General features: G+C 56.8%; 1 protein-coding gene across 1 annotated transcript; it reads left to right on the top strand.

The window, feature by feature from the left end:
* Nucleotides 1–252: 252 nt before the first annotated feature.
* Nucleotides 253–16,990, top strand: LOC133629618 (uncharacterized). Its single transcript, XM_062020307.1, has 15 exons — nucleotides 253–292; nucleotides 874–935; nucleotides 1,423–1,498; nucleotides 2,058–2,173; nucleotides 2,559–2,726; nucleotides 3,086–3,180; nucleotides 7,939–8,159; nucleotides 8,366–8,441; nucleotides 8,790–8,869; nucleotides 9,422–9,483; nucleotides 9,971–10,046; nucleotides 10,606–10,721; nucleotides 11,107–11,274; nucleotides 11,634–11,723; nucleotides 16,914–16,990. Exons 2-15 carry the CDS (start codon nucleotides 912–914, stop codon nucleotides 16,917–16,919), a joined length of 1,374 nt encoding a protein of 457 aa, XP_061876291.1. The 5' UTR covers nucleotides 253–292; nucleotides 874–911; the 3' UTR covers nucleotides 16,920–16,990.
* The last annotated feature ends 19 nt before the right edge of the window (nucleotides 16,991–17,009 follow it).

Here is a 17,009-nt window from a genome sequence, read left to right as displayed (position 1 = left end):
AGCATGATTGCCAATGGCTTTTGGAAGGTGCTCCTGGAGCCCTTCCTTTGGGGAAGAGCTGCTGGCACTGCTGAAGGGTGAGGACAGAATGTGTTCCTCCCGAGTGCTGCTCTGCCAGCTCTCTCTGTCAGCAGCAGGCTTTCAAAACACTGGCTTTTCAGCCTGGAAAGGGAAACCTGCTTGTGAAGAGTTTTGCTCCAGCCTTGGCTCACTGACGGCCACAAGACTCCCTCTGTTTCAGGCTGAAGACATCCCTGGAGAACCAGAGGTTCAAGGCAGCCCTGGAAAACAGGTTCTTGGTGCTGCTCGTAGTGCTTCTGGGTGAGTTGGCGTGAGCAAACGCTTGTCTGTGCTGCACGGCAGCCTTCAGATGGCCAGCTTTTGGGTTTATGTGTGGTAATTCTGGGGCCCAAATTCTTTCTGAGCATGTCCTTGACTGGGACTGGGTTTTGGACTGCCACTAAGGCAGGGAAAGGATGTGCCTGGCATGCCGCTGCTCTGGCCAGCAAGCCAGAGGGCTCAGCCTGTGTCTGGGAGTGAAGGGCCTATATATGTCCAAGCCTGAACTAGAGATTGCCAGAGGGGCCGTGCAGGGGAGTGATGGAGAGGTACCTCTCCTGGCCCCTGCAGCCCGGTCTCAGTGGATGGGGAAATGGGGCCCTGAGCACACCTGGAGCCCAGAGCTGTACAGCCCCTGAAGCCTGGGCTGATGGCTCCCGGGCAGAGGCACGTGGCCCCTCTCTGCAGCCCTCGTTCCCCACCTCCCCAGCCAACCTGCTGTCCCAGCCCAGAGCAACAGGGAGGAGATAAGGTGAGTGCAGGACTGCTTGCAACCCCAGGCAAATAACTATGTCTTGCTGATGTCCATTGCAGTTGGCATTTACTGTGGGACTCTGCTGTCAGCGTGGAGGATGCAGGCGAAGGCAGGCACAGAGGTTGGTGACACTGATGGGATGGACACCTGCAAGGGAGCAGCTGGGGCCTTGCTGGCTGAGCTTCTGCCCTGCACAGGCCCTTCTGCAGGCCCAGTTTAATGGGCTGCTGCAGGCCAGTGCGGGACTCCTGACGTCCTTTCCCTTGTAGTGCTGGTGCTCTGGCTGTGCCCCTGAGGCAGGGGTGAGAGCCAGCCATGCTCAGAGGGCCAGCCATAGCTTGCAGGGCCTGAGCACGTCTCCTAGCTGACCTGGAGAGTGTGGAGGGTGACCACGAGGGTGTGAGGCCTCTTGTCAACCCACCTCACAGCCTCAGACAGAGTTTCTCAGCCTTTGTGGCACCAGTCAGCAGCAGTGAGTCCGTCAGCTCCGTGGACAAGGCTTGCCTCGCATTTGCTGACACTGACCTTTTGCATCTCTGGGTGCCAGGAGGCACGCTGAGCAGTCTACTGATGTGGTTCCTTTCTGTGTTCTTTCATGGCTTTCCCAGGAAGATGACAAGGGAGCACTGGAGATGTCTTTTCATGTCAACATGATGAATTCTGACTGGGCCCTGAAAAGCTTGGGTAAGGACACAAGCAGCCCCGTCTCCTTGCCCCGTGCCTGGCTGCAGCAAGCTCCAGGGAGGCTGTGCTCCAGGCACTGCTATCAAAAGTAGGGGAGCTGATACGCTCTCTGCAGACCAAGAGGAAGGCTGTGGCAGCGTGGCTCTCGGACTCCCTCCCGCTGCTGCCCTCAGCCCGTGTGTGCCCCTGCTGCTGCCCCCACACAAGTTCCTGTGCTGATGGAGGGACTCTGCTCCTCTCCAGGGCAGTTGGAAGGGGACTGGCTGGGTCATCCTTTGCTGCCAGTGCAGCAGGCCCTCAGCTTTGGTCTGCTGACACCCACATGGGCGCCTGCTGTCTCCCAGCACCTTCAGACTTTGTCCTTGGGCTGCTGGGAGAGAAGCAGTCACCAGGGACATGGCTGCTGGCAGTGCCCTGTGCAGCAGGGGGACCTCACCACTGTGGCCACAGGGACAGGAGTGACAGGCTTGGAGCTGCTCAGCTGCCTCAGAATGATGTAGGAGCACCGAGGCATCCTGGTTTGTGGCTCTCGCAGTCAGCTGCTCTCCCTTCCTCACAGGTGCCACCATTGACATGAAGAGAACTTCCCCCACCTACAGGTGCGGATGGAAGTGGGGCTACAGTCTTTTGCTGAACAGAAGGTGCACTGAGGATGAGCCTGACACCATCTTGCAGGTACTGTAGCAGAAACCATCAGTGCTGCTTGCCTGCCTGTGGTACTGTGGAGGCCCACAGCATTGATGAGGTTCCTTAAGCCAGAGCTCCAACACGGGGCAGGGCTTGCTGGAAACCTACTGCTGCTGTTTCAGGAGGCATGAGGCGGGGGCCCTGACCAGGAGGGTTTCATAGCCCAGGTTTCTGCTTTTTTTCCCTAAGAGGCAGAGTCCCTTTGGCAGGCAGGGAAGATGCCTCCTGCTCCTGTCCGTTTCCTGGCAGGCACCTCCTCCTGGAGCTGGAGCAGAGCCCCAGGCACACAGCTCCTGTGCTCCAGGCCAGACGAGCAGCTGTGCTGGCCCCAGCACTCACTCCTGTTTCGTTGCTCTCCTGTGCTGCTTTGCAGATGGATGTCTCCCAGGGCAAGCGCTGGTGTTTCCCAGGGCATTTTGGCCACGTTGTCATCAGGCTGCCAGCCCGAGTCCACCTGACTGCCATCGCTGTGCAGCACATCGTTGAGGAAGACTCCTTGTCTGTGGCTGCCAGCAGTGCTCCCAAAGGCCTGGCTGTCTATGTAAGCGTGTGCTGGGGGCTTCTGGCTGCATCTGGCCCTACGAGGACGTGGCAGGGACTCTCCTGCTTTTGTGCCCCGTCTGAGGCTGCTGCCTCGCTCTTTCCTGAGCACTGCAGTGCCCTAGCCAGGTGCTTCAAGGGCTCAGGAGGTTTCACCCTCTCAGGACTTATTGTGGCCAAAGCCCCTCTTGGGTTCTTGACCAAAGCTCAAGGTGGAGACTGAGCCCATCCCCAGCCAGCACCAGGCTGTGGTTATTGCCCGGGAGAGGCTGGGTAGGTAGCAGGGCTGGTGCAGCACATACAAACGTTCCTTTTTTGTCGACTTGAGTCTGAGCTCTCTCCTTCTGTTTTGCTCCCGAGGGATTTGAGGCTGAAAGTGAAGAGGAAACTTGGCTCGGTTCGTTCATCTATGATGTGGCAAAAGAGTCCATTCAGCCCTTCTCTCTGAAGGTACGGTCTGGGCATGGGGGGGAGGTGGCACGGAGCAAAAGAGGTTTGCCTGCAAGTCCACAGCAGGGAGGGTGTGAATGCTGGCTCCCTGGGCACTGGCTTGCTTTGAGAGAGACCTGGTGTGGGGTTGTGAGGGCTGAGCAGTGTGTGGTAGTGGCAGCAAAAGGACAACACGGGCAGGACCAGGCAGGTGGGAGCACAAGCTCCGAGAGATCCCTGGCTGCAGCCGCTGCCTTCAGCGGAGCCAGCTGCACACGCAGACGCTGCACCAGAGCAAGGCCTTTGTGCCCTGCAGAAAGAGGGGTGGCCGGTGCCAAAAGCCCTTGGGCAGCCCCAGCACTCTGTCTTGTGGCCTGTGGCGGGTGGGACAGTGTCCTCTCCTCCCAGCATAGCCCCTTCTCTCCCCTGCCCTCGTGCTGCCAGGGGAAGGCGAGCCGAGGGGACAAGGGGAGCGTCGTGGAGTTGCCCAGCAGCTGCCCTACGCATCACAGCCCCTCCTGGGCCTCTCTGTCAGCACAGAACAAGCAGCAGAGGCAGAGGGCCGAGGGAAGGAGATGCAGTCCCAAGGATGGCATGCAGAGGATGCCCAGCTGCTTTGGGGAGCCTGTTCCTGAGCAGGAGCAGGGCTGGCAGGGGGAGATGTGGCTGCACTGTTGCTCTGAACACCTCCGTTTCCTTTTCTTTCTTCACTGAACACACAGATCTCCAGAGCTTTTTCCTCCATCAAAGTTCTTGTGATGAGCAACTGGGGAAGCCCAAAGTACACGTGCATTTCTCGAGTCCGGGTTCATGGGAGGATGGCATAACAAGAGAGACCCGGATAGAAGGCAGAAACTGGAAAGGTTCCAGGGTTTCATAGAGCCCCAGTCCACCATCTCCAGCTCTTGGGACATAAATTGTAGCTGCGAGAGATAAGCAGAAATGGACTGAAGAACAAGAGGCAATGCCTTTATGGCTATTACCTAAATGTAGGATTATATTAGTGACAGATGTCGGTTAGACAGAATAGAATTATTAGTGAAGATAAATGCCGTGAGAACGCATTCTTGTGCTTGTTTGGGGGCAGACTGTCAAGGCCATGTGTGAAAATAGATGATCAAAGCCCAGTAGGTCAAGAGACTCCCTTGGTTCCTCCCTGAGCCCTGGCCAAGCTCTGGGGATCTCAACGGCGTCTGAAACCAGATGTTCCCAGATTCATAGAATGGTGGGGTTGGAAGGGACCTTTAGAGATCATCTAGTCCAACCCCCCTGCAGAAGCAGGTTCACCTAGACCAGGCTGCATAGGAACATGTCCAGGTGGGTCTTGAAGCCCTCCAAGGAAGGAGCCTCCACAACGCCCCTGGACAGCCTGTGCCAGGGCTCCGTCACTCTCATGCTGAAATAGTGTTTTCTTATGTTTAAGTGGCACTTTTTGTGTTCCAGCTTCATCCCATCACCCCTTGTCCTGTTGTCGGCTACTATAGAAAAGGGGGATGTCCCAACCTCCTGACACCCACTCTTTAGATATTTATAAATGTTAATAAGATCCCCCCTCAGTCTCCTCTGCTCCAGAATAAACAGCCCCAGTTCCAGCAGTCTTTCCTCGTATGAAAGGTGTTCTTTCACATTGAAGTGATGTGACATTGTTGATTTGAAAAGAGCTGGACCCTCTTGCGGTGCCTTTGGAGACCTCCCCTAGGAGTGGACCCACTGCGTGGGACTCCCCAGTTGCTGGGACAGGGTCTCCAAATGCTCTCTGCACCCATCCACAGGGCTTTCTGAGGCCATTTTGTTCCATTGGCTACGTTTCCGTGTTTTTCTTCCTTCCCTCATCACGGGGGTTTCTAGAACCTTCTGTTTCTGTTCAGCCCACTATTTCCGTGTCACCCAGCCCGTCTCTGCCCCGCTTGTCTCCCTTTGCCAGGGAAAGCTGGGAGCGGGGGGGCTGTGTGTGTGCGGCTGCAACCCCGAGTGACAAAGTGGCCCCTCGGCCCTGGCCCCACGGCTCCTGGGGCTGCTCCTGGCCTGGCTGTTTGCCGGCGGGGCTCTGTGGGTGAGCGGTGGCAGAGCTGGGCTGGCTGTGCCCCGGGCTCAGGCCAGGCGCCAGTTGCGGAGCCGCAGCACGGAGCAAGAGCAGGGAAAGGCAGCAGCGGCCTTTCAGGTGTCACTGAAATCGGGAACAGACTCCTCAAGGCCAAAGTACCATTAGAACCACAGAATCATTTGGGTTGGAGAAGCCCGGGAAGCTCCTGGAGTCCAACCCTGTCCTCACCCTGCCACAGCCTCCACTAACCCCTGGCCCTCAGCACCTCAGCCCCACAGCTTTGGGATCCCTCCAGGGCTGGGCCTTCCCCCAGCTCCCTGGGCAGCCTGGCACAGGGGCTGACACCCCTCTCAGAGACACAGTTGTGCCTCAGCTCCAGCCTCAAGCTCCCCTGGGGCAGCTCCAGCCCCTTTCCTCTTGGGCTGTTGCTCATGGCTGGGGAGCAGAGCCCGACCCCCAGCTCCCTGCAGCCTCCTGGCAGGGAGTGGCAGAGAGTGCTCCTGGCTCCCCTCAGCCTCCTCCAGGCTGAGCGCTGCCATTGCACTAATCCCAGAGGCAGTGATGAGTCCTCCTGCCTCATCTGCAGCAGCATCTTCCCCCAGCAGCCCTCCTCTCTTCAGCCACGGTTGTACCATTTCTTCCCTTTCAGGTGGAGTGTCCGTGAGCCTCAGTCCTTCCCTGTAAGAACTGCTCCCCAGGGCCGTCTCCAGCTGGGGCTGGTGGGAGAGCACGTGGGTGGCTGGTGGGCCATCACCTGTCTGACCCAGTGCTTGGGGGAGGAACAGGAGGAAGTCCTGGGAGCCCAGCAAAGACAGCCCTCGGGGTCCAAAGCATCATTTTAAGGGCCCAGCTGTTGGTATTTAGGGTCCACGCTGTAGGAAATTGGCCAGAGTCAAGACGTACACCCAATGTGAGCTCAAACTCTTGCTCACTTTATGGCTGTGGTACGTGGCTATTTATACGATTCATGGCTGCTCACGTGACCTGGGGAAGCATTCTGATTGGTTGCAATGCCTTGTCCACACGCCCCAACTACTAAGCCCATTGGCTAGAACACTGAGATCACGCTGCCTGTAACACTGTGAACTGCCATATTGTGGGTTGGTTCAAGGACTTTCAACCATTTTGAGGCCTGGATTGTCCAAGCCCTCAACCAGGCCATGCCCTCTTTTTATTAACCATTCCCCTACACCACACCACACCTTGAGTGCCCAAACCATCATTGTTATGCTCCAAGCCCTCCTTTTATGCTCCAAACCACACTGGTTTCTGTTGCTGGCGGGGGCCGTGCCCAGCTCCCTGCCTGCTGACACCACCAGCCATGCTCAGAGGGCCAGCCACCGCTGGCAGGGCCTGAGCACGTCTCCTAGCTGACCTGGAGAGTGTCACAACAAGCAATGCATTAGTTAACATTGGTAATGGAGGGGGAGAGGCTCCATTCCCATAAAATGGGAGGGGGAGCCTATCTGAGGGACCTGTCAGAAACCCCATTACTCCCCCCATGAATATCCCCATTCTAGACCTCACTGCTGTTGTTGGGAGTCTCTATGATACCAGACTTGAGAGATTTCTCATTCATAGACTTCAAATTCCTATCCTCACTTGCTATTTTATACACACATGATTTGGACTTGGAGTTGAATGATAAGAGAATTGCAAGCACAGGGTTAAAAGCACCAAAGGCCCCTTCTCTGTTGTGCAGACACCTGTGAGCTGAGGCCTTTGAATTCAGTCTAGGGGGCCAGTGAGGGAGAGAACCTTACAACAGAGCAGAAAAACAACTTCAAAACAGTTTCATTGAGGCTGGATTACCCACAAAAAGAGAATCACTTAATTCCTCTGATGTATATAAGGAGTGTTCTTTCATTTTGCAGTGCCCACATTAAGTGGAACGATGCCCTGTGCACCCAGTGCTGCGATAAAGGAATGTCTGCTTCCCTGAGAGGGTTGTCAGCCCCTGTGCTAGGCTGCCCAGGGAGCTGGGGGAAGGCCCAGCCCTGGAGGGATCCCAAAGCCATGGGGCTGAGATACTGAGGGCCAGGGGTTAGTGGTGGCCATGGCAGGGTGAGGACAGGGTTGGACTCCAGGAGCTCAAAGACCTCTTCCAACCCAAATGATTCTGTGGTTCTAATGGGACTTTGGCCTTGAGGAGTCTGTTCCCGATGTCAGTGACACCTTTGTGCCAGGCAGAAGGCAGCTGTGATGCCCAGGGAGCCCCACTGTGAGTCACAGTTCTCCGTCCATGGTGACGAGGGAAGTAGCCCTGTTCAGCAGTTGCCTGGGGCAGTTGCTTCTGGAGAGCTGCTTTCGCCTGACCAGGCAAGGACTGGGACTGAGGAGGGAGGTGTGAGCAGGTAGCCTACCTCTGCCCAGAGATGCCAGGAAGGAGGGTACGTGCGACAAGATGCCAATGTCTCAACTGGAAGCCAGGGAAGGAAGTAGTGGAGCCAACCCCCTGCCAGGAGAGCAGGTACGAGGGGGAGCAGAGAGGGATGAGGGGAGAATGGGGCTGGGCTGCTGTCGCTTTGGTTCCTCTCCTCCCACTGCAGACCCGTAAAGCTAAGGATGGGGAAAGGAGAGGGGAGAGCCCTGGAAGCAGCCCAGCCTTGCTGCCCTCTCTCTTCTACAGCTGGGATGTGCTCTTGGGAGGCTTCCAGAGGCCAGCTTCTGGCAAAGGCCTTGGCTCACACAGCCTGGGGACAGTGGGCAACTGGAACCTGTTTTTTTCCTCCTGCCATAGGGTCATCAATGTAGAGGCAGAACTCAGCTTGCCACCCAGGGTCAGCAATGTAGAGGCAGAACTCAGCTTGCCACCTAGGGTGAGCAATGTAGAGGCAGAAGTCATCTTGCCACGTAGGTTCGTCAGTGTAGAGACCCAAGTCAGCTTGCCACTAGCTCCCAGCTCGGACACTGCTCCAGAGCAGCCGGCGGCAGAGTGCCACAGAGCCCAAGAAGATGCAGGTAAGCTCAGCAGTGCTGCTTGCTGTCGGGTCCTTGGGCTGAGGTGGGAGAGCTGCGCTGTGCCAGTGGCAGGAGAAGCGCACTCTCGCCTGCCCTTTGTGCCTTTGTCTTCTGCCCATATCCCCAGAGGGAGACAAAACACTGTCTTATCCATGAGAAGAGGCCTCAAGAGACAGGCCTGACTTTTCTCTGGTTTCTTTGCCCAGGGATGATCTTCAGCCTCGCCTGCACACTGGCAGTCTGCCTGTGGAACTGGCTGCAACACACACACCCCTTTGCTAGGTATGTGCTACATGGTTCTGCTGGGGCCTGCCAGAGACAGAGCAAAGTCCACAGCAGAAAGACTGCTGAAAAGCACTCTCCATGTTTGCTTGACTTCTTTGCTTCCCAGCATGATTGCCAATGGCTTTTGGAAGGTGCTCCTGGAGCCCTTCCTTTGGGGAAGAGCTGCTGGCACTGCTGAAGGGTGAGGACAGAATGTGTTCCTCCCGAGTGCTGCTCTGCCAGCTCTCTCTGTCAGCAGCAGGCTTTCAAAACACTGGCTTTTCAGCCTGGAAAGGGAAACCTGCTTGTGAAGAGTTTTGCTCCAGCCTTGGCTCACTGACGGCCACAAGACTCCCTCTGTTTCAGGCTGAAGACATCCCTGGAGAACCAGAGGTTCAAGGCAGCCCTGGAAAACAGGTTCTTGGTGCTGCTCGTAGTGCTTCTGGGTGAGTTGGCGTGAGCAAACGCTTGTCTGTGCTGCACGGCAGCCTTCAGATGGCCAGCTTTTGGGTTTATGTGTGGTAATTCTGGGGCCCAAATTCTTTCTGAGCATGTCCTTGACTGGGACTGGGTTTTGGACTGCCACTAAGGCAGGGAAAGGATGTGCCTGGCATGCCGCTGCTCTGGCCAGCAAGCCAGAGGGCTCAGCCTGTGTCTGGGAGTGAAGGGCCTATGTATGTCCAAGCCTGAACTAGAGATTGCCAGAGGGGCCGTGCAGGGGAGTGATGGAGAGGTACCTCTCCTGGCCCCTGCAGCCTGGTCTCAGTGGATGGGGAAATGGGGCCCTGAGCACACCTGGAGCCCAGAGCTGTACAGCCCCTGAAGCCTGGGCTGATGGCTCCCGGGCAGAGGCACGTGGCCCCTCTCTGCAGCCCTCGTTCCCCACCTCCCCAGCCAACCTGCTGTCCCAGCCCAGAGCAACAGGGAGGAGATAAGGTGAGTGCAGGACTGCTTGCAACCCCAGGCAAATAACTATGTCTTGCTGATGTCAATTGCAGTTGGCATTTACTGTGGGACTCTGCTGTCAGCGTGGAGGATGCAGGCGAAGGCAGGCACAGAGGTTGGTGACACTGATGGGATGGACACCTGCAAGGGAGCAGCTGGGGCCTTGCTGGCTGAGCTTCTGCCCTGCACAGGCCCTTCTGCAGGCCCAGTTTAATGGGCTGCTGCAGGCCAGTGCGGGACTCCTGACGTCCTTTCCCTTGTAGTGCTGGTGCTCTGGCTGTGCCCCTGAGGCAGGGGTGAGAGCCAGCCATGCTCAGAGGGCCAGCCGTAGCTTGCAGGGCCTGAGCACGTCTCCTAGCTGACCTGGAGAGTGTGGAGGGTGACCACGAGGGTGTGAGGCCTCTTGTCAACCCACCTCACAGCCTCAGACAGAGTTTCTCAGCCTTTGTGGCACCAGTCAGCAGCAGTGAGTCCGTCAGCTCCGTGGACAAGGCTTGCCTCACATTTGCTGACACCGACCTTTTGCATCTCTGGGTGCCAGGAGGCATGCTGAGCAGTCTACTGATGTGGTTCCTTTCTGTGTTCTTTCATGGCTTTCCCAGGAAGATGACAAGGGAGCACTGGAGATGTCTTTTCATGTCAACATGATGAATTCTGACTGGGCCCTGAAAAGCTTGGGTAAGGACACAAGCAGCCCCGTCTCCTTGCCCCGTGCCTGGCTGCAGCAAGCTCCAGGGAGGCTGTGCTCCAGGCACTGCTATCAAAAGTAGGGGAGCTGATATGCTCTCTGCAGACCAAGAGGAAGGCTGTGGCAGCGTGGCTCTCGGACTCCCTCCCGCTGCTGCCCTCAGCCCGTGTGTGCCCCTGCTGCTGCCCCCACACAAGTTCCTGTGCTGATGGAGGGACTCTGCTCCTCTCCAGGGCAGTTGGAAGGGGACTGGCTGGGTCATCCTTTGCTGCCAGTGCAGCAGGCCCTCAGCTTTGGTCTGCTGACACCCACATGGGCGCCTGCTGTCTCCCAGCACCTTCAGACCTTGTCCTTGGGCTGCTGGGAGAGAAGCAGTCACCAGGGACATGGCTGCTGGCAGTGCCCTGTGCAGCAGGGGGACCTCACCACCGTGGCCACAGGGACAGGAGTGACAGGCTTGGAGCTGCTCAGCTGCCTCAGAATGATTTAGAATCACCGAGGCATCCTGGTTTGTGGCTCTCGCAGTCAGCTGCTCTCCCTTCCTCACAGGTGCCACCATTGACATGAAGAGAACTTCCCCCACCTACAGGTGCGGATGGAAGTGGGGCTACAGTCTTTTGCTGAACAGAAGGTGCACTGAGGATGAGCCTGACACCATCTTGCAGGTACTGTAGCAGAAACCATCAGTGCTGCTTGCCTGCCTGTGGTACTGTGGAGGCCCACAGCATTGATGAGGTTCCTTAAGCCAGAGCTCCAACACGGGGCAGGGCTTGCTGGAAACCTACTGCTGCTGTTTCAGGAGGCATGAGGCGGGGGCCCTGACCAGGAGGGTTTCATAGCCCAGGTTTCTGCTTTTTTTCCCTAAGAGGCAGAGTCCCTTTGGCAGGCAGGGAAGATGCCTCCTGCTCCTGTCCGTTTCCTGGCAGGCACCTCCTCCTGGAGCTGGAGCAGAGCCCCAGGCACACAGCTCCTGTGCTCCAGGCCAGACGAGCAGCTGTGCTGGCCCCAGCACTCACTCCTGTTTCGTTGCTCTCCTGTGCTGCTTTGCAGATGGATGTCTCCCAGGGCAAGCGCTGGTGTTTCCCAGGGCATTCTGGCCACGTTGTCATCAGGCTGCCAGCCCGAGTCCACCTGACTGCCATCGCTGTGCAGCACATCGTTGAGGAAGACTCCTTGTCTGTGGCTGCCAGCAGTGCTCCCAAAGGCCTGGCTGTCTATGTAAGCGTGTGCTGGGGGCTTCTGGCTGCATCTGGCCCTACGAGGACGTGGCAGGGACTCTCCTGCTTTTGTGCCCCGTCTGAGGCTGCTGCCTCGCTCTTTCCTGAGCACTGCAGTGCCCTAGCCAGGTGCTTCAAGGGCTCAGGAGGTTTCACCCTCTCAGGACTTATTGTGGCCAAAGCCCCTCTTGGGTTCTTGACCAAAGCTCAAGGTGGAGACTGAGCCCATCCCCAGCCAGCACCAGGCTGTGGTTATTGCCCGGGAGAGGCTGGGTAGGTAGCAGGGCTGGTGCAGCACATACAAACGTTCCTTTTTTGTCGACTTGAGTCTGAGCTCTCTCCTTCTGTTTTGCTCCCGAGGGATTTGAGGCTGAAAGTGAAGAGGAAACTTGGCTCGGTTCGTTCATCTATGATGTGGCAAAAGAGTCCATTCAGCCCTTCTCTCTGAAGGTACGGTCTGGGCATGGGGGGGAGGTGGCACGGAGCAAAAGAGGTTTGCCTGCAAGTCCACAGCAGGGAGGGTGTGAATGCTGGCTCCCTGGGCACTGGCTTGCTTTGAGAGAGACCTGGTGTGGGGTTGTGAGGGCTGAGCAGTGTGTGGTAGTGGCAGCAAAAGGACAACACGGGCAGGACCAGGCAGGTGGGAGCACAAGCTCCGAGAGATCCCTGGCTGCAGCCGCTGCCTTCAGCGGAGCCAGCTGCACACGCAGACGCTGCACCAGAGCAAGGCCTTTGTGCCCTGCAGAAAGAGGGGTGGCCGGTGCCAAAAGCCCTTGGGCAGCCCCAGCACTCTGTCTTGTGGCCTGTGGCGGGTGGGACAGTGTCCTCTCCTCCCAGCATAGCCCCTTCTCTCCCCTGCCCTCGTGCTGCCAGGGGAAGGCGAGCCGAGGGGACAAGGGGAGCGTCGTGGAGTTGCCCAGCAGCTGCCCTACGCATCACAGCCCCTCCTGGGCCTCTCTGTCAGCACAGAACAAGCAGCAGAGGCAGAGGGCCGAGGGAAGGAGATGCAGTCCCAAGGATGGCATGCAGAGGATGCCCAGCTGCTTTGGGGAGCCTGTTCCTGAGCAGGAGCAGGGCTGGCAGGGGGAGATGTGGCTGCACTGTTGCTCTGAACACCTCCGTTTCCTTTTCTTTCTTCACTGAACACACAGATCTCCAGAGCTTTTTCCTCCATCAAAGTTCTTGTGATGAGCAACTGGGGAAGCCCAAAGTACACGTGCATTTCTCGAGTCCGGGTTCATGGGAGGATGGCATAACAAGAGAGACCCGGATAGAAGGCAGAAACTGGAAAGGTTCCAGGGTTTCATAGAGCCCCAGTCCACCATCTCCAGCTCTTGGGACATAAATTGTAGCTGCGAGAGATAAGCAGAAATGGACTGAAGAACAAGAGGCAATGCCTTTATGGCTATTACCTAAATGTAGGATTATATTAGTGACAGATGTCGGTTAGACAGAATAGAATTATTAGTGAAGATAAATGCCGTGAGAACGCATTCTTGTGCTTGTTTGGGGGCAGACTGTCAAGGCCATGTGTGAAAATAGATGATCAAAGCCCAGTAGGTCAAGAGACTCCCTTGGTTCCTCCCTGAGCCCTGGCCAAGCTCTGGGGATCTCAACGGCGTCTGAAACCAGATGTTCCCAGATTCATAGAATGGTGGGGTTGGAAGGGACCTTTAGAGATCATCTAGTCCAACCCCCCTGCAGAAGCAGGTTCACCTAGACCAGGCCGCATAGGAACACGTCCAGGCGGGTCTTGAAGCCCTCCAAGGAAGGAGCCTCCACAACGCCCCTGGACAGCCTGTGCCAGGGCTCCGTCACTCTCATGCTGAAATAGTGTTTTCTTATGTTTAAGTGGCACTTTTTGTGTTCCAGCTTCATCCCATCACCCCTTGTCCTGTTACCAGCTACTATAGAAAAGGGGGATGTCCCAACCTCCTGACACCCACTCTTTAGATATTTATAAATGTTAATAAGATCCCCCCTCAGTCTCCTCTGCTCCAGAATAAACAGCCCCAGTTCCAGCAGTCTTTCCTCGTATGAAAGGTGTTCTTTCACATTGAAGTGATGTGACATTGTTGATTTGAAAAGAGCTGGACCCTCTTGCGGTGCCTTTGGAGACCTCCCCTAGGAGTGGACCCACTGCGTGGGACTCCCCAGTTGCTGGGACAGGGTCTCCAAATGCTCTCTGCACCCATCCACAGGGCTTTCTGAGGCCATTTTGTTCCATTGGCTACGTTTCCGTGTTTTTCTTCCTTGCCTCATCATGGGGGTTTCTAGAACCTTCTGTTTCTGTTCAGCCCACTATTTCCGTGTCACCCAGCCCGTCTCTGCCCCGCTTGTCTCCCTTTGCCAGGGAAAGCTGGGAGCGGGGGGGCTGTGTGTGTGCGGCTGCAACCCCGAGTGACAAAGTGGCCCCTCGGCCCTGGCCCCACGGCTCCTGGGGCTGCTCCTGGCCTGGCTGTTTGCCGGCGGGGCTCTGTGGGTGAGCGGTGGCAGAGCTGGGCTGGCTGTGCCCCGGGCTCAGGCCAGGCGCCAGTTGCGGAGCCGCAGCACGGAGCGAGAGCAGGGAAAGGCAGCAGCGGCCTTTCAGGTGTCACTGAAATCGGGAACAGACTCCTCAAGGCCAAAGTACCATTAGAACCACAGAATCATTTGGGTTGGAGAAGCCCGGGAAGCTCCTGGAGTCCAACCCTGTCCTCACCCTGCCACAGCCTCCACTAACCCCTGGCCCTCAGCACCTCAGCCCCACAGCTTTGGGATCCCTCCAGGGCTGGGCCTTCCCCCAGCTCCCTGGGCAGCCTGGCACAGGGGCTGACACCCCTCTCAGAGACACAGTTGTGCCTCAGCTCCAGCCTCAAGCTCCCCTGGGGCAGCTCCAGCCCCTTTCCTCTTGGGCTGTTGCTCATGGCTGGGGAGCAGAGCCCGACCCCCAGCTCCCTGCAGCCTCCTGGCAGGGAGTGGCAGAGAGTGCTCCTGGCTCCCCTCAGCCTCCTCCAGGCTGAGCGCTGCCATTGCACTAATCCCAGAGGCAGTGATGAGTCCTCCTGCCTCATCTGCAGCAGCATCTTCCCCCAGCAGCCCTCCTCTCTTCAGCCACGGTTGTACCATTTCTTCCCTTTCAGGTGGAGTGTCCGTGAGCCTCAGTCCTTCCCTGTAAGAACTGCTCCCCAGGGCCGTCTCCAGCTGGGGCTGGTGGGAGAGCACGTGGGTGGCTGGTGGGCCATCACCTGTCTGACCCAGTGCTTGGGGGAGGAACAGGAGGAAGTCCTGGGAGCCCAGCAAAGACAGCCCTCGGGGTCCAAAGCATCATTTTAAGGGCCCAGCTGTTGGTATTTAGGGTCCACGCTGTAGGAAATTGGCCAGAGTCAAGACGTACACCCAATGTGAGCTCAAACTCTTGCTCACTTTATGGCTGTGGTACGTGGCTATTTATACGATTCATGGCTGCTCACGTGACCTGGGGAAGCATTCTGATTGGTTGCAATGCCTTGTCCACACGCCCCAACTACTAAGCCCATTGGCTAGAACACTGAGATCACGCTGCCTGTAACACTGTGAACTGCCATATTGTGGGTTGGTTCAAGGACTTTCAACCATTTTGAGGCCTGGATTGTCCAAGCCCTCAACCAGGCCATGCCCTCTTTTTATTAACCATTCCCCTACACCACACCACACCTTGAGTGCCCAAACCATCATTGTTATGCTCCAAGCCCTCCTTTTATGCTCCAAACCACACTGGTTTCTGTTGCTGGCGGGGGCCGTGCCCAGCTCCCTGCCTGCTGACACCACCAGCCATGCTCAGAGGGCCAGCCACCGCTGGCAGGGCCTGAGCACGTCTCCTAGCTGACCTGGAGAGTGTCACAACAAGCAATGCATTAGTTAACATTGGTAATGGAGGGGGAGAGGCTCCATTCCCATAAAATGGGAGGGGGAGCCTATCTGAGGGACCTGTCAGAAACCCCATTACTCCCCCCATGAATATCCCCATTCTAGACCTCACTGCTGTTGTTGGGAGTCTCTATGATACCAGACTTGAGAGATTTCTCATTCATAGACTTCAAATTCCTATCCTCACTTGCTATTTTATACACACATGATTTGGACTTGGAGTTGAATGATAAGAGAATTGCAAGCACAGGGTTAAAAGCACCAAAGGCCCCTTCTCTGTTGTGCAGACACCTGTGAGCTGAGGCCTTTGAATTCAGTCTAGGGGGCCAGTGAGGGAGAGAACCTTACAACAGAGCAGAAAAACAACTTCAAAACAGTTTCATTGAGGCTGGATTACCCACAAAAAGAGAATCACTTAATTCCTCTGATGTATATAAGGAGTGTTCTTTCATTTTGCAGTGCCCACATTAAGTGGAACGATGCCCTGTGCACCCAGTGCTGCGATAAAGGAATGTCTGCTTCCCTGAGAGGGTTGTCAGCCCCTGTGCTAGGCTGCCCAGGGAGCTGGGGGAAGGCCCAGCCCTGGAGGGATCCCAAAGCCATGGGGCTGAGATACTGAGGGCCAGGGGTTAGTGGTGGCCATGGCAGGGTGAGGACAGGGTTGGACTCCAGGAGCTCAAAGACCTCTTCCAACCCAAATGATTCTGTGGTTCTAATGGGACTTTGGCCTTGAGGAGTCTGTTCCCGATGTCAGTGACACCTTTGTGCCAGGCAGAAGGCAGCTGTGTTGCCCAGGGAGCCCCACTGTGAGTCACAGTTCTCCGTCCATGGTGACGAGGGAAGTAGCCCTGTTCAGCAGTTGCCTGGGGCAGTTGCTTCTGGAGAGCTGCTTTCGCCTGACCAGGCAAGGACTGGGACTGAGGAGGGAGGTGTGAGCAGGTAGCCTACCTCTGCCCAGAGATGCCAGGAAGGAGGGTACGTGCGACAAGATGCCAATGTCTCAACTGGAAGCCAGGGAAGGAAGTAGTGGAGCCAACCCCCTGCCAGGAGAGCAGGTACGAGGGGGAGCAGAGAGGGATGAGGGGAGAATGGGGCTGGGCTGCTGTCGCTTTGGTTCCTCTCCTCCCACTGCAGACCCGTAAAGCTAAGGATGGGGAAAGGAGAGGGGAGAGCCCTGGAAGCAGCCCAGCCTTGCTGCCCTCTCTCTTCTACAGCTGGGATGTGCTCTTGGGAGGCTTCCAGAGGCCAGCTTCTGGCAAAGGCCTTGGCTCACACAGCCTGGGGACAGTGGGCAACTGGAACCTGTTTTTTTCCTCCTGCCATAGGGTCATCAATGTAGAGGCAGAACTCAGCTTGCCACCCAGGGTCAGCAATGTAGAGGCAGAACTCAGCTTGCCACCTAGGGTGAGCAATGTAGAGGCAGAAGTCATCTTGCCACGTAGGTTCGTCAGTGTAGAGACCCAAGTCAGCTTGCCACTAGCTCCCAGCTCGGACACTGCTCCAGAGCAGCCGGCGGCAGAGTGCCACAGAGCCCAAGAAGATGCAGGTAAGCTCAGCAGTGCTGCTTGCTGTCGGGTCCTTGGGCTGAGGTGGGAGAGCTGCGCTGTGCCAGTGGCAGGAGAAGCGCACTCTCGCCTGCCCTTTGTGCCTTTGTCTTCTGCCCATATCCCCAGAGGGAGACAAAACACTGTCTTATCCATGAGAAGAGGCCTCAAGAGACAGGCCTGACTTTTCTCTGGTTTCTTTGCCCAGGGATGATCTTCAGCCTCGCCTGCACACTGGCAGTCTGCCTGTGGAACTGGCTGCAACACACACACCCCTTTGCTAGGTATGTGCTACATGGTTCTG

This window comes from Colius striatus, chromosome 1, assembly GCF_028858725.1.
Source record: "Colius striatus isolate bColStr4 chromosome 1, bColStr4.1.hap1, whole genome shotgun sequence".
In the NCBI taxonomy this organism is placed as follows: Eukaryota; Metazoa; Chordata; class Aves; order Coliiformes; family Coliidae; genus Colius; species Colius striatus.
The sequence above is the reverse complement of the archived record's forward strand: the minus strand, read 5'-3'. Positions and strand labels throughout refer to the sequence as shown.